General features: G+C 42.8%; 1 protein-coding gene across 2 annotated transcripts in view; it reads left to right on the top strand.

Moving 5' to 3' along the window:
* LOC127807630 (uncharacterized) overlaps positions 1 to 17,433 on the top strand; it is a 28,077-nt gene that overhangs the window by 3,517 nt on the left and 7,127 nt on the right. For both annotated transcript variants that reach the window (XM_052346012.1, XM_052346811.1), the window contains exons 3-4: positions 46 to 322; positions 17,154 to 17,304. In XM_052346012.1, the coding sequence (XP_052201972.1) occupies positions 46 to 322; positions 17,154 to 17,304 (428 nt within the window). The remainder of the gene's footprint in view (positions 1 to 45; positions 323 to 17,153; positions 17,305 to 17,433) is intronic.

Here is a 17,433-nt window from a genome sequence, read left to right on the forward strand (position 1 = left end):
CTTGTTTCATGCTTTACTAACAGTTACTAGTTTGTTTGGTGGTAGCGGGTCAATGAAGTTGCTTGATCACTCAAGGAGTCCACCTGCGGATATTGCTGATTTGGAAAGACAGTTAGAGGAGTTGTTTAATGAAGTTAAAACTATGATTAAGATGGGGAACAAAGATGATGCTATAAACCTTCTTGAAGCAAATTATGAATTGTTGAAAGAGCAGATGGATGCAGGTGCTAGAGGCATAGAAGAGGCTGCCATTCTAGACATCATAGCCTTGGGATACTTGGGTATTGGGGACTCGAAAATGGTCGATTACCTGTTGGGCATGGTAATTTCTTTTCCTAACCATTACTTTTATGTAATGTTTCCATGTATATGATTGCTTCATAGCATAGATCATAGATGTACATGCTATTTGATGTGTATGCAAGTATCCTTCTGTGTGTGTATTGTCTTAAGACTATAAAGGCTTCAGAATTTCAGTATTATCCTGTCAGCCTCGCTGGGACTGACAAGCCTAAGGACGGAATTCAAGGGAATTCTGACAACTGAAAGCGAGAGAGATAACAGAAAGGAGAGAGAAAATATAGAATATTCTCATTAATCATGAGGAGCATGGCTCCATTACAATCACTTTTATATGCTGTTAGAGAGGACCTTTCTAGAAGGCAACTGTGACTTAGCATATCCTAACTACCTTGCCGAGGCTCATCCAAGGCGTTACAAAATAGGATGGGCCATTCTACCCTTATATCTTGCTAGCTACGTGACAAATTCCCCCCTCTTAAAATATTTCTTATCCTCAAGAAATTACAAGAGTCCGGCTACACGAGGGAACTGTTTGAGCAACTCCGGAAGGTACTCCCAAGTTGTGTCATCTGGAAGCCGATTGTTCCATTGTACCTGCACTTGAATCAAGGGTAAAGACCCTTGGTAGATGACCCTCCTGTCAACAATTGGCATAGGTTCAGATTCCCCTAGGCTCTCCTCCTCCAAGTTTGGCGATTCAGCACTTACCGCTTCATGTGGCCCTACGGATTTCTTGAGTAAAGATACATGGAAGACTGGATGGATGCCCACTTCGTCTGGTAGTTGTAATCTATACGCAGAGCGTCCTACCTTAGCCGATATTTGGAAAGAGCCGAAGTACTTAGGTCCCAGCTTAGAAGGGGGCTTGCCCATGAATAACTGCTGCTGAAATCTCCTTACTTTGAAGTAAACATAATCTCCCTCTTCAAAATTCCTTTCAGTTCTCCTCCTATCTGCCATTTGCTTCATTCGGTTTTGTGCCATCGTTAATTCTTGTTTAATTAGCTGGAGGGCTTCATGTCTCTGCCTCAAGTATCTATCCACATCCCTTTCTATATTGGAGTAGTGCGTGACTGCTAGAATGAGTGGCGGTTTGTACCCAAAGAGTGCCTCGAAAGGCGATCGCTTGAGTGAGCTGTGGAAGTTTGAGTTGTAGCACCATTGAGCTAAAGGCAACCATTGATTCCAACTTTTCGGTCTAGTGAATCACACGCACCGTAGGTAAGCTTCCAAGCACTAATTTACTCTTTCGGTTTGTCCATCCGTCTCCGGATGACAGGCTGTAGACATATGTAAGCCAACTCCTAGTTGTTTGAACAATTCTCTCCAAAAGTTGCTGGTAAATATCTTGTCCCTATTTGAGGTGATGGACAAGGGCAAGCCATGTATCTTAACCATCGAATCCAACAATAACCTAGCCACATCAGAAGTTGTGAAGGGGTGAGCTGGGCTGAGGAAATACCCAAATTTAGTTAGCCTATCCACCACTACTAGGATAGTGCTCTTCCCTTCGGACCGGGGTAGTCCTTCTACAAAATCTATGGAAATTCTTTGCCGCGCTTGATCTGGTTTCTCCAATGGCTGAAGTAAACTGGGGTTGAGAACTTGCTCGTGTTTGCATTTTTGACAGACAGAGTAGGCTAATACATAGGCCGCCACTTCCTTCTTCATTCTCGGCCAATAGAACAACTGTCTCACCTTGTTGTAAGTAACATTTAGGCCAGAGTGTCCTCTAATGGGGGATGCATGCAAGGCTTGTAGGATTCGAGTCCGTAGTTGAGGGTCTTCCCCAATCACCATCCGCCCTCGATACCTCAATAGCCCCGCCCTCAATGTGTACCCTTTTTGTTCACCGCCACCAGCCGCGAGACTGGTCATGAGTTCTCGAGCCCATGGTGTCCCCTCATAGCTGTGTGACACCTCTTTGATCCAATTCGGAACAAGTACAGAAACTGCTTGGCACTCCCTATTTTCTTCCCTTCTTGACAGTGCATCAACCACTGTGTTTTCTTTGCCCTTGCGGTACTGGATGCTGTAATCCAATCCTAGTAGCTTGGTTACCCCTTTTCTTTGCAACTGCGTGTGTAACCTTTGCTCCCCTAAGAATTTGAGGCTTTCATGGTGGGTCTTTCTTAGAGTAACTCACAGCACTCCACCTATTATCTCAACTCAACTAGCTCACTACCAACTCAAGAACACATTGATACTAGAAAACTAACAACAAATAACACACACGCAGCAAGAAAAATGCAAGGATTTATCTTGGTTCGGTCTTGGAAACAAGACCTACATCCAGATTGCTAGGCACCTCTTTAATCCACTATCTTGAAACATCCATGGGATGATTACAACGAGAACTGAAATCCCCCTCGCCCATATACACTGAAAGCTATTAGGATCCTAGAGAATACAAGCTAGAAACCAGCCACTCTCTACCTCTAGCACTCAATCCCAAATACAAGACAGAAATTGGAAACTATCCTTTCCAATAATAGGCGCACTAAACTCTCTGCCGATAGTCCTATCCCATGACCCTTATTTATAAGATATAGGGGCATGGGTTACAAGGTATAATCGATTACCCAACTAATCGAACTAACCTGATTGGTCAGCTGCCCTTTCTAGAAACAAACCTTCTAGAAGAGAGATTAATTCTAACACTAAAAACAGAAATGAATCATGAAGCAATACAATAATACATGTTTACATTTAATCTAATCTAATACAAATGTCACAACAAATTCTCCATCCATTTGTACTTCGATTAGGCTTCATCTTCAACCTTGAAGTGACCTCCACTGCCCAGCATCATCACTGTCCTCCTGGATCTATCTGAAGGATCCTCATGCAGTGCTTCAGCTTTGCTGAAGGTACTGGTTTTGTAAACATATCCGCCGCATTGTCTTCACCTGCAATCTTGGTTAGAAAAACAGGTTTATCTTCAATAATTTGCCTTATAAAATGATGCCTTACATCCATATGCTTAGTCCTTTCATGATGGGCTTGATTTTTGGACAAATGAATTGCACTTTGACTATCACACATCAAAGTTGCCTTGACATCTACTCCTAGGAGCTCACTAACTAGACCCTTAAGCCACATAGCTTCCTTAATTGCATCAGAAACAGCTATGTATTCTGCCTAGGTGGTGGACAATGCTACCACATGTTGCAAGCCTGACTTCCAACTAATTGTAGAATTCCATAGCCTGAAGACATAGCCAGTTGTGGATCTTCTTTTGTCTATGTCGGCAATACAGTCAGCATCCGAGTATCCTAGAATGCTAGCTTCTTCTCCTAGTTTACCCCCACCATAGGTTAAAGCATTGTTTATAGACCCTTTAATGTATCTGAGCATCCATTTCACTGCTATCCAGTGAGATTTCCCTGGATTTGCCATAAATTGACTGATGACACTCATTCCGTGTGCCAAGCTGGGTCGAGTACACACCATGCTATACATGATGTTGCCTACTGCACTTGAATAAGGGATATGATCCATTTCCTTCTTCTCTTCTTCATCTTTAGGGGACTGAAGATAACTTGAAATGGGCAGCAAATGGAAGACTAACTGCCTTAGCTTCAGCCATACCGAATCTAACTAGCAGTTTTGCTAAGTAGGATTTTTGAGAAAGATATATCTTCCTATGATGCTTATCTCTTGAAATTTCCACCCCTAGAATTTTTCTAGCTTCCCCTAGCTCTTTCATTTCAAATTCAACCCTCAATTTATCCTTGAGAAGCTAGATTTCTTGAGAGGACTGACTTGCTATAAGCATGTCATCTACATAGAGCAGTAAATATATGGAAATACTGGAAGAGATATGCTTAAAATAGATGCAACAATCATAGGAACTTCTAAAATTATCCTTGGCCTAACATAATCGAATCAAATTTTCGGTACCATTGCCTTGGGGACTGCTTAAGTCCATACAAGGACTTTCTAAGTAAGCATACTTTCTCCACCTCTCCCTTAGCTTCAAAACCTTTCGGTTGATCCATCAAGATCTTCTCCTCTAAGTCCCCATGGAGGAAGGCGGTTGTAACATCCATTTGCTTAAGATATAAGTTCAATTGAGCAGTGATGGCTAGGAGAATTCTTATGGAAGTGTGCCTCACAACTGGAGAGAATACTTCATTAAAATCAACTCCTTGAACTTGAGTGAAACCCCTAGCCACCAGCCTGGCCTTAAATCTAGGCTTAGCATTTTCTCCTGCTCCCTCTTTAATTTTGTACAACCATTTGCAACCTACCACACGTTGTTTTCTTGGTTTTTCAACCAATTTCTAGGTGTGGTTCTTCTTAAGAGATGCAATTTTAGATTTCATGGCTTCCAGCCATTTGTTTGCATCTTTTGAGGCAATTGCCTCTTCATAGGTAAGGGGTTCCTTTCCTATGGATTTTGCAGCACTATTAAAAGCATAAGCTACCAAGTCTGAGAAACCATATCTTTGGGGAGGCCTACGGGATCTAGGTTGCCTATCTCTTGCCACGTTATATCTATCAGGATTAGGGGGTTCTCTAAGGCTTGAGTCTGCGTCACCGTCGCCTTCTTCCTCTTCCACTTGGGAAGATCCTTGGTCATGGTTACTTAAAGGTTCAGGATCAAGATGCTCGAGATCTGAGATATCTTGAGTCAGATTTGGGGTTACATTTGGAATCTCCACCTGAACTGATTCTCCAGATTCGTCCTGATTTGAGTGAGGTTCATTACTTCCTAATCTTATGGTAGAATCTTCATCAAATGTTACATCTCTAGTAATTATGGTCCTAGGTCCATCTGATTCTAAGTTCCATAGCTTGTAACCTTTAACACCTGATGGGTAACCGATAAAGAGACATTTCTTAGCCCTAGGTTCTAGTTTACCTTACTTTACATGAGCATATGCTAGGCAACCGAATACTCTAAGATAGGCTAAGCTTGGTTTATGGCCGGTCCACTTTTCATAAGGGGTTTGGAGACTGATAGCTTTTAAGGGGGTTCTGTTGAGGACATGGGTTGCAGCAGCTACTGCTTCCCCTCAATAAGTCTTGGGTAATTGAGCATGAAACAACATGCACCTTACCCTTTCAAGAGAGTCCTATTCATCCTCTCGGTAACCCCATTTTGCTTTGGGGTTTCTGGGAGCTGTAAGATGTCTAATTATGCCACCATCTTTACACATTTGATCAAACTCTTTATTACAAAATTCCAACCCATTATTAGTTCTAATTACCTTAATCGACCTGCCCTTTTGGTTCTCTACCATACTCTTCCATGATTTAAATGTGTCAAAAGTGTTATCTTTTGATTTTAGAACATATACCCACAACATTCTTGAGAAATCATCTATGATTGATAGGAAGTATCGAGAACCTCCATAGGTTTTCTGATTGGGCTAGACCCCAAATGTATGTAATCTAGGGGTGCTTTAGAAGAATGGATTGCTGGTTCGCTGAATTTTACTTTGTCTGCCTTACCTAAAATACAAGATTCACATTTAGTTAATTCTAGAGACTGCCCCACTTCTAAAATACCCTAGTTAGCAAGTTCCTTGAGCCCTTGCTCACTTATGTGTGACATTCTTAAATGCCACAGACTTGCTTTGGATCTAGAATTAATGCTGGCAACTGAAGCTTCACCACATAGAGTGGTGGCCTGCAATAGGTAAATTCCATTCTTTAAAACAGCCTTCATACAGATCAATGACCCATTTGAAATCTGAAATGATCCACCATCACCTTTAAACTTAAGACCATTTCTATCTAGCTCTCCAAGAGAAACCAGGTTTCTCTTCAAATCAAGGACATATCTCACTGATGTGAGGGTTCTTATGGAGCCATCATGAAGCTTTAACCTAATATCTCCTACCCCTTGAACCTTACATTCATGTTCATTGCCAAGCAAGACCTTTCCACCATTGATTTCCCTGAAGTTTTGCAACCACTGCTTTCTTGGGGTCATGTGAAAAGAGCAGCCAGAGTCTAGGACCCACTCTAGGTTGTCTGAACATTCACTAACAATTAGGGCTTCCGAACTATCATACCGGAGTCACAATAGTTGGCTCCTCCACCTCCTGATTTTTCTTTATCCGCTAAGTCTTTCTTTCTCTTTGGGCATAGTCGTTTAATGTGGCCTTCTTGCTGGCAATAGTAACATTTTATCGGGCCTTTCCCATTTCTAGACTTAGACCTTGATTTACCCCTATTTTTATGTTCTTTCTTAGTGCTTCTTGACCTAACTGATAAGGCATCCCCAGGAGAGGTTTTATCATTCATTTTGAACCTAAGTTCTTTTGAATTTAAAGCACCTATGACATCTTCTAATAAGAGCTTATCTCTGCCATGTTGAAGGATGTCTACAAAATTCTCATAGGACTTAGGTAGAGAGTATAACAGAACTAAAGCCTTATCCTCCTCTTCATACTTCACTCCTATGTTCTCTAAGTCTAGGCACAACTTATTAAAATCATCTAGATGGTCATGCAATTTTTGGGATTCTTGCATTTTGAAATTAAAAAACCTGGCCTTTAAGAAGAGACGACTGGACAGCGTTCTTTGGAGGTAAAGATCTTCAAGCTTCTTCCAAATTTCTGCCGCAGTCTTCCACTTCTCGAAGTACTTTATCTCCTAGGCTTAAGATCAGAATACTGTGAGCCTTTTTGTTGATTTCCTTCTTGGTCGTTTCTTGTTCCTCAGTCAGCACTGGTACTTCTTTCCCAGTAGTTGTGTCTGTTGTCTTGGCTTCTTGTTCCAGAGCTTCTTCGAGTCCTTGACTATAGAGGAGCGCTTCCATCTTTATCCTCCATAGACTGAAGTCATTTGACCCATTGAATTTATCGATGTCAAATCTAGAGGTAGATGGCGCCATATCGATTTCTTGAGGAGGACGAGTTTCCTTGAGTTTCTTGAAAATCTTGATCGCGAAAGAAGACTTCTTGGCTCTGATACCAAGTTGTTAGAGTAACTCACAACACTCTACCTATTATCTCAACTCGACTAGCTCACTACCAACTCAAGAACACATCGATACTAGAAAACCAGCAACAGATAACACACACACACAACAAGAAAAACGCAAGGATTTATCCTGGTTCGGTCTTGGAAACAAGACCTACATCCAGACTGCTAGGCACTTCTTTAATCCACTATCCTGAAACATCCATGGGATGATTACAACGAGAACTGAAATCCCCCTCGCCCATATACACTGAAAGCTATTAGGATCCTAGAGAATACAAGCTAGAAACCAACTACTCTCTACCTCTCGCACTCAATCCCAAATACAAGACAGAAATCGGAAACTATCCTTTCCAATAATAGGCGCACTAAACTCTCTGCCGATAGTCCTATCCCACGACCCCTATTTATAAGATATAGGGGCGTGGGTTACAAGGTATGACCGACTGCCCAACTGACCGAACTAACCTGATTGGTCAGCTACCCTTTCTAGAAACAAACCTTCTAGAAGAGAGATTAATTCTAACACTAAAAACAGAAATGAATCATGCAATAATACAATAATACATGTTTACATTTAATCTAATCTAATACAAATGTCACAACAGTCTTTATAACAAATGAGTTTCCCTCCAAATAACACCTCCATTTGTCTACTACCATTAGCACAGCTATTAATTCCTTATCATAGATACTTAGCCCCAAGTGTTTGGGAGCTAAAACCTTGGCTAAGGAAGGCTATCGGCCTACCATCCTGCGCCAACACTGCTCCCACTCCCTGTGTCACATGCATCTGTTTCCAATATGAAAGGCTTGAAAAATTTGGTAGACCTAGAATTGGAGCTTGGGTCTTAGCCTCCTTTAAAGAACCGAAGGCGGCTGCCGCCCTCTCCCCCCATTCAAAACCATTCTTCTTGAGCAATTCAATCAACAGCTTGCTGATTATCCCATACCCCTTAATGAACTTCCTGTAGTAGCCGATTAGCCCAAGAAAACCTCTCAGTTCCTTCACAGTCTTAGGGGTATGCCACTCCACCACGGCGGTAATTTTTTTTGGATCAGTAAGCACGCCCTCTCCTGTGATGATGTGCCCAAGGTATTCCACCTTTCCCTCTACGAAGATACATTTAGACTTTTTAACATACAATTGGTTAGATTTGAGGACTTGGAATGTGGTTTTGAGGTGGGCTAGATGTTGCTCCATGGTTAGGGCTGTAAACTAAGATATCATCGAAGAAAACAAGGATAAACTTTCTGAGATAGGGGCAGAAAATGTGATTCATGAGGGCCTGAAATGTTGCGGGGATATTGGTTAGGCCGAACGGCATTACTAGGAACTCATAGAGCCCTTGGTGGGTGCGAAAGGCAGTTTTGGGTATGTCCGAGGCATTCATTCGGATCTGGTGAACCAGATCTAAGGTCTAGCTTAGAAAAAATTGTAGCTCCGATAATTCGTCAAGAAGGTGTCAGGTTCCTAATCTGACAAGTGAAATCGAGAATGGCAAAAGGAAGGAAGAGGGAGGGTTTGAGAGAATTTTAGAGGGAAAGAAGAGTGAAATTTAGGAGGGAGAAAAATTGAGAAGGAAACTAATTTCCTGATTTCATTCAACATAAGGGAAAAAGGCATAGATCAGCTCTTTTATACTGATCTATGGCTCAGTTGGCGCCAAAAACGGTTATGCCTTTTTCCCACTTGTCTTACACTTGCTCGACACATGCTGGAACATTTCTCCAGCTGTGATTTAACCGAGGCTTCTAATTTACATGGGCTCAGCCCAATAGATCTAGGCCTATTGCCGAATACATTGGCCTAATTATCTAACAATCCCCGCCCCTTAAAGCATTTCTTGTCCGCAAGAAATATGTAGGAGACTAGCAGAGGTTGGAAATTGTCTGAGCAGGTCTGGAAGATACTCCCAAGTGTTGTTGTCCTCATGGAGAGATGACCACTTGACTAGGACTTGAATAAGGGGGGCGCCATGTCAGTGGATCACTCTTCTGTCTAAAATGGCGGCTTGCACCGGATCCTGCCCGGCAATTGTGATCATTGTGGGCAGCGAAGTGCTATGTGGATGTTGACCAATGGCTTTCTTGAGGAGAGAGACGTGGAACACCGGGTGGATGTGTGTTCCCTCTAGGTAGCAATAACTTGTAGGCTACTGCTCCGATCTTTTCGACAATGGGAAATGGGCCCATAGTATTTTGGACTGAGCTTGGAAATTAGCTGCTGAGACAACGCCTGAGATGTTGTGGCCCGAGCTTTAGGTAAACCTCTTCTCCCACTGCAAATTCTCGTTCGCTACGATGTCAATCAGCCAGTTGCTTCGTTTGATTTTGGGCTTTAGCTAATTGCGTCTTTACCATCTTCATAATTTCCTATCGTTGTTGCAAGTAATTACCAACAACTGCCACTGTAGTGTGGTTGGCTATTGTCGATAGTAGTCTTGGTTTGTAGCCATAGAGAGCCTCAAATGGAGTCATTCGGATGGAGCTGTGGAAAGTTGAGTTGTACCACCATTGGGCAACGACCAACCATTTATGCCACCCTTTAGGTTGTAGGAAACTGAAACATCTCAAATATAGCTCCAGCGATTGGTTGACTCGTTCGGTCTGGTCGTCCGTCTCTGGGTGATAGGCGGTTGACATTAAGAGTTTAGTGCCTAGTAGCTTCATTAATTCTTTCTAGAATAGACTAGTGAAGATGCGGTCCCTGTCGAACACAATAGACTACGGTATACCATGCAGCTTCACTATATGATCCATGAATGTTCTAGCAACATCTTGAGCTGTGTATGGGTGGGATAACCCAATAAAATGGCTGAATTTAGAGAACCTATCTACTACCACCATGATGCAGTCTTTCCCTTCTGAGCGAGGAAGCCTTTCTATAAAGTCCATAGTAATATTAGTCCAGGCTTGGTTCGGTAATGGCAGGGGTTGTAGAAGGCCGGGATGCGCTACTGTTTCATGCTTACACCTTCTGCACACATCACACTGCATCACATATTCCCAGACATATTTTTTAAGCCGAGGCCAAAAGAATACCTGATGGACTCTTCGGTATGTATTCTGGATACCCGAATGGCCACCGATAGGGGACTCATGGAGTGCTTGTAGGATGTTTCTCTTCAGTGCTTCATTGTTTCCTATCACCAGTCGTCCCTTGTAGCGAAGTATCCCATTGTTTAATGAGTATCTGGGTCTATTGCTGTGCGGGCCACACTTAGTTGCTCCACTAAGCCTTTTGCCCAGTCATCTTGATAGTAACTGACAGTCACTTCTTTTAACCAATCAGGGACAACTACGGAGATAGCTTCACATGTTCCTTCTTCTTGGCAGCGAGACAAGGCGTCTACTGCAACATTCTCCTTCCCCTTTCTAAATTGGATTACATAATCCAATCCCATCAGCTTGGCCATGCCTTTCTTTTGTAATTGAGTGTGTAGCCGTTGTTGTAGCAAAAATTTAAGACTTTCATGGTCTGTTTTTATCACAAATTTGCTTCCTTCCAAGTAGTGCCGCCACTTGTCCACTGCTATGAGGACTGCCATTAGCTCCTTCTCGTATATGCTAAGGCCTTGGTGGCGGGGAGCCAGGGATTGGCTTAGGAAAGCCAATGGTCTGCCCTCCTGGGACAGGACGACCCCTATTCGTGGTTACTAGCATCGGTTTCTAACACAAAGGGCTTGCAGAAGTCTGGTAGGCCTAGCACTGGGACTTCGCTCAGTGCCTTTTTAAGTTGCTCAAAAGCTGCCTCGGCCGGAGAACTCCATCTAAAGCTGTCTTTCTTAAGCATCTCCGTTAAGGGCTTACTTATCGTTCCATAATTTCTTACAAATTTTCTGTAGTGTCCCGTGAGCCCAAGGAACCCTCTCAAAGCTTTGATGTTTGTAGGTTTCGGCCAGGATACAAAAGCTTCAATTTTCTTGGGATCTGTCCCTACTCCTCCCCCTAAAATGATATGTCCAAGATATTCCACTTGATGTTGTGCAAAAGCACACTTTGACCTTTTGATGTACAATTGATTGTATCTCAAGATGTTGAATGTAGCCCTAAGATGGTCTAAATGTTGGTCAAAAGAGGGGTTGTAAACCAAAATATCATCAAAGAAAACTAGCACAAATTTTCTGAGATGGGGTTCAAAAATTTGATTCATGAGAGCTTGGAATGTGGTCGGTGCGTTGGTTAGGCCGAAAGGTATTACGGTAAATTCAAAATGGCCATGATGTGTTTTGAAGGCTGTTTTGGGGATGTCATTAGGATCCATTCTAATTTGGTGGTACCCCGACCTTAGGTCCAATTTGGAAAAAACGGTGGCGTACTTAAGTTCATCCAAAAGATCTTCAATAATAGGGATGAGAAATTTGTCTTTGATAGTAATGGCATTGAGTTGTCTGTAGTCAATACAGAACTGCCATGTTCCATCTCTTTTTTTACTAATAGGACGGGAGAAGCGAATGGGCTATGGCTGGGTCGAATCACAGATTGAGTTAGCATTTCTTTGACTAGTTTCTCAATTTTGGATTTGAGTTTTGGGGATACCAGTAGGATCTTATGTTTACTGGTGCAGCATTAGGTAGGAGGGGTATGGTATGATCCAGGGACCTTTGAGGAGGAAGGGTTTTAGGTTTTACAAACAAATCTTGGTATTCAATTAAAAGTGCATCAAGAAGAGTCAAATCATGTACCTGCCAAGTGGATGTGGTCGCTGAAGCTGTTTCACTTTCCAGTCCTTGCTGTTCATTGGCCTTAATTGAAAAGAGTTGGGCTACTTGTGATATCTTCTTTTTGAATAGCCGCTGAAGTGTTTTTCCATCAATCATCTTGCAAGTGCCCCCCTCCATATTTCCTTGTAACACCACCCTTCTCCCTTCTTTCTCCAATGTAACCTCCATTTTGTTAAAATCAAAGCTGATTGGACTCACCTCCTTCATCCAAGGACAATATGGCATCCTCCTAGCTTGAGCAACCTTAAGTCAGCTTGGTAATCTTCTTCTTGCATTTCCCAGCAAAATCCCACACAAACGGATTTGCTGATTACTCGGTTTCCATTAGCCACAGTAACCGAGAGTGGCTGGGTGTTGGCTAATGGCCACTTTATTTGTTTAGCTGTTCCCTCATCTATGAAGCTGTGGGTACTCCCACTGTCTATTAAAACCATGAGAGTACTCTCCTGAACCTTCCCCTCCACCTTTATAATCTTGCTACCGGCCATTCCTTTTATAGCGTGTAAAGAGATGGCCCCTCCTCCTTCATCCTCGTCTTCTTCTTTGCCAACGATCTCTTCCTCATCTGTCCCCTCTGCCCCTTCTAATAATAGCAGTTGCTTTTTGCATTGGTGTCCAGGAGAATACCTATCCCCACACTTGTAGCACAATCCTGCCATCCTTCTTTGCTCAAAGATCTTATCTCGTGGAGGTAAATTTGAATCATGGGGGGAGGGGTTAGTTAGATACCTTACTCTTGTTCCTCCTTTGAAATTGTCCTTGTTCTGTATTCGACCTCCTGACAGTATCATTCCCGAATTTATTCCCCTACTTTGCACCCTTTGCTTCTTCATTAGGGCCTCCATAGTAAGCTCTTGAAATATTGCATCTTCTGCTGCTTCTTGCACCGATCTCGGTCTCATGATCTTCACCATGGATCTGAGGTCATCGCTCAATCCACTGATGAAACTTGATACAAAATAATCCTCGGTTAAGTAAGGATTTCTGTGGAGCATGAGCGACTTCAACTCTTCAAACTTGAGCTGATAATCCTAGACCGTCCCAAGTTGTTTTAATTTGTTGAACTCTTCCACAATGTCTACTGTTCTTCGTTCACCAAATCGTTCACACAATCCTCTAACAAATTCTTCCCACAAGTATCTTTCTTTGACTCCTGACCATCCTTGGAACCATATATCCCCTACATCATTTAAGTATGCGGCGGCCAGGTTAACTCTCTGCTCCTCGGCCACCTGGTGGATATTGAACAATTTTTCACATCATCGAGTCCACCACCTTGGTTTGGTCTCATCAAACACCGGTAACTCTAATTTAGGGACTGGAAAATTAGAGTGACCAACATTAACCATCGCTCCTTGCTGTCGGTTCATGATTCTTTCTTCCATTTCTCCCAGTTCACCTCCCAGTTCCGAAGATCCCCTTGCCTGATGGCTAGGACCAATACCTGGAAGTATGGGATCCAACTGCTCACGTGGTGGAAAATCTGGAGATATCCTTACCTGCGCCTGGTTCGAGAACATCAACATGAATTGCTGCATCTGATCTCTCACCATATTGCTTTGCTCCCACATTTCTTCTCGGATCTGAACGCGCATATCTCCCCTCAAACGATCCGCCACTACTTCCAATTTCTTGTCCACGGCTCCGATCGCGTCTTCCACATTTCCAACCCGTTGTTGCACCTCAGTCACCGTCGCAGTAACTTGTTGGATCTGCATCTCCATTTGTTTCATGCGAGTTCCGTCAGCCATCGCGTTCTAAGCTCAGAAGCACCGGTTAGGAAAGCTTCTCTGATACCAATTTGTCAGGTTCCTAATCTGACAAGTGAAATCGAGAATGGCAAAAGGAAGGAAGAGGGAGGGTTTGAGAGAATTTTAGAGGGAAAGAAGAGTGAAATTTAGGAGGGAGAATAATTGAGAAGGAAACTGATTTCCTGATTTCATTCAACATAAGGGAAAAGGCATAGATCAGCTCTTTTATACTGATCTATGGCTCAGTTGGCGCCAAAAACAGTTATGCCTTTTTCCCACTTGTCTTACACTTGCTCGACACATGCTGGAACATTTCTCCAGCTGTGATTTAACCGAGGTTTCTTATTTACATGGGCTCAGCCCAATAGATCTAGGCCTATTGCCGAATACATTGGCCTAATTATCTAACAGAAGGTCGTCTATGATAGGAATGGGGAACTTGTTTTTGATGGTGTAGGTGTTTAGCTATCTATAATCAACACAAAACCTCCAACTACCATCCTTTTTCTTAACCAAGAGAACAGGGGAGGCAAACGGGCTTTGACTCGGCCGAATGACCTTTTTTGACAGTATTTCTTTCACTAGGCGTTCAATTTCAGCCTTTTGAAACGGAGAATAACGGTAAAAGCGAACATTTATGGGTTCGGTGTTTGGTTTAAGATGAATGGTATGTTCTAAAAAACGGTATGGGGTTAAGGAAGTGGGTTCCAAGAATAGTTCCTCAAATTCAACCAATAGATAATGTAAAGAGTCAGTAAACTGTACCTCACTTGGGGCATTGGCTGAGGCCTGTAACTTGAACCACTGACTACCCATTGTTTCGTCTATTGTCCTTCCTTCCCACACCTCAATGGCATAGACTGAATGGAGTTGTGCAATGGTTCCTTTGTCCTGCTCAATGAGCTTCTGCAGGTGACTGCCTGAGATTGCTTTGCACTCTCCTCCATCCCCACTCCCTGTTAATGTTATCCTTCTTCCTCCTTTATCAAAAGTCACTTCCAACGTGTTGAAATCAAATATGAGGGGGCTGACTATCTTCATCCAATCTACTCCCAACACTACTTGACATCCCCCCAGCTGTAAAATCCTCAATTCGGCAGAAAACTCATGCCCTTGCATCCTCCATGTAAAACCTTGGCACTTGTATCGGCTGATCATCTTGTGACCATTAGCAACCGTGACATATAGAGGAATGGTGGGTTGGAGAACGCATAGTAGTTCCTTGGCTGTGTTTTCGTCCAAGAAATTATGTGAGCTCCCACTATCTATCAATATCAGAAGTCTCCTCCCAATATTACCTTTGATTTTGATCATTTTTTCTAAAGGGTGGACTTCCAAGGTGTGAAGTGAAATCTACCCTCCTTCCCCCTCTTCTTCCACTTGCTTCCCGATTTCCTCGTCAGGCATCTCTTCTCCACCTTCATCATCTTCCCCTTCCATTTGCATTAATGCTCTTTTGCATTGCTGCCCCACTATGTATTTCTCACCACATTTAAAACACAAGCCCATTTGTCATTTCTGATCCCATGTAAGGGACCCTAGGGGATTGGTTGCAATCGGGGCCTTTGGTGGGTAGCTTCCCTTTTGCATTTGGGGACTGCCAGCCCTCTGACTCCCCCCTGCTGAGCCTTGCCACCCCACTCCAGACCCTTTTTGTGAGAGTTTGTGTTTCCGAGCGAAGGCGTCCAAAGACAACTCATGCAAACGAGCCTTCTCAGCCGCTTGCCTGACTATTGCCGGCTGTAGCATTTTTACCATGGGTCTTAGCTCATCATTCAACCCACTAAGAAAGCTGGACACGAAATACTGCTCGTCTAGCATTGGGTGGGCATGTCCTAACCTTGATTTCAGCTCCTCAAATCGGGCCTGGTACTCCTCCATTGTTCCACCTTGTCATAGCTTATTAAACTGTTCCACCACATCCATCAAGTTGCTTTCGCCGAACCTGGCACAAAATTCCTCTACAAACTCTGGCCACCTTCCATTCCCGTCGTTTAGCACTCCAACTTTGAAACCATGAATCTGCTACATCGTTCAAGTATGCAGCAACAGTGTTGACCTTGTTTTCTTCCATCACTCGGTAGTGATAGAAGAAGCGTTCACACCTTCTTATCCACCAACGAGGCTTTACTCCTTCAAACATTGGTATCTCCATCTTTAGGACAGGGAATGTTAATTGCAACACCTAAGCCTCCTCTCATGGTAGCCTCTCTTGCGGGCTCCATCATTTCGTCTCTTTCTTGATGGCCCCTGTGCTCCTTGGAGGATGGGAGTAGTAGCCGTTCTTGGTGGAAAATCCACTGGTAATGTCGCGTTCGGTTGTCAGGAAAAAATGGCCAATGCAGCGTTCAACAGCTGGCTTAATCCCGTAAACTCCACTCGGAGATGAGCGAAGTCATCCCTCAAATTTCGCTCCATTTCCATAACATTTGTCCTCATCCTGCTTATGTCTTCATGGGTATTTTGGATACCTACTTCTACCGTTTCCAACCTTTCCTCCACCAGCTCCTGGCCTTGTCGCACGCCTCCTTCTATGGCGTCTAAGTGATCTTCCATTTGTTTCATGCAGGTACCTTCCGCCATGTTCGTTGGTTACAGCTCGTCGATCCTGGATCGTCGCTCTGATACCAATTGTCAGCCTCGCTGGGACTGACAAGGCTAAGGACGGAATTCTAGGGAATTCCGACAACTGAAAGCGAGAGAGAGAGAGAGAGAGAGAGAATGAATGGCGAGAGAAGAGATAACAAAAAGGAGAGAGAAAATATAGAATATTCTCATTAATCATGAGGAGCATGGCTCCATTACAATCAGCTTTATATGCTGTTAGAGGACCTTTCTAGAAGGCAGTTGTGACTCAGCCTATCCTAACTACCCTGCCGAGGCTCATCCAAGGCGTTACAAAATAGGATAGGCCTTTCTACCCTTATATCTTGCTAGCTACGTGACATATCCATTGATAGAGGAATGGGTAGTCTATATGTTGGTTGCATGTTACTCTGTTACCAAATGGACATGAGGATATATATCTAATGAATCAGTGTAATTTAATTTAAGGGTGAAAAGGGAGGTGAATTTATGTGTCATAATATTTTCTTATCAGAAGGTCTTTTTATTTTGCTATAAAAATAATTCAAATAACATTTACCTATTAAACATATGTATGGAAAGCATTGCCTGTATTTGCAATATATCTGCATGGATATGGAGATATGCATTAGTTACAATCTTTCCAAATCTTTGTGTTCATAGAAATGTTTCTCTCTTTGCTTCTCCTTTTTGTCATTAGATGGAAATCTTCTTATGCAGTTAACTATCTTATGATATAATTCTGGTTTTGACCTTTTTCCTCTATCTTATAGTTCTGATAACCTTCTCTCCAACTAGTGGATTAAGGCTTTTGATTGTTGTTGTGTGCAAATTCATGTGATGGCAGTTGAATGATGTTGTTGATGGTTTAGAGGATGGTGAACCCCTTCTTGATTCAATACTGATGCATATGGGAAGTATGTATTCAACTATGGGGAAATTTGAGAAATCCATGCTTGCATACAGGAGGTCTCTTGAAATTCTAGAGAGAGAATATGGTAAGTCTTGTCTTTGGAATTTTACATTTTATGTAGTATATTGCTTGTTGTCTGGGTTGTAAAATTGTGGTAGCTTGACATTTTCAGTGCTAGTTTTCATGGTTAGAGACTGGATACTCTTGCCCCACT

Source organism: Diospyros lotus, chromosome 1 (genome assembly GCF_014633365.1).
Source record: "Diospyros lotus cultivar Yz01 chromosome 1, ASM1463336v1, whole genome shotgun sequence".
Lineage (NCBI taxonomy): Eukaryota > Viridiplantae > Streptophyta > Magnoliopsida > Ericales > Ebenaceae > Diospyros > Diospyros lotus.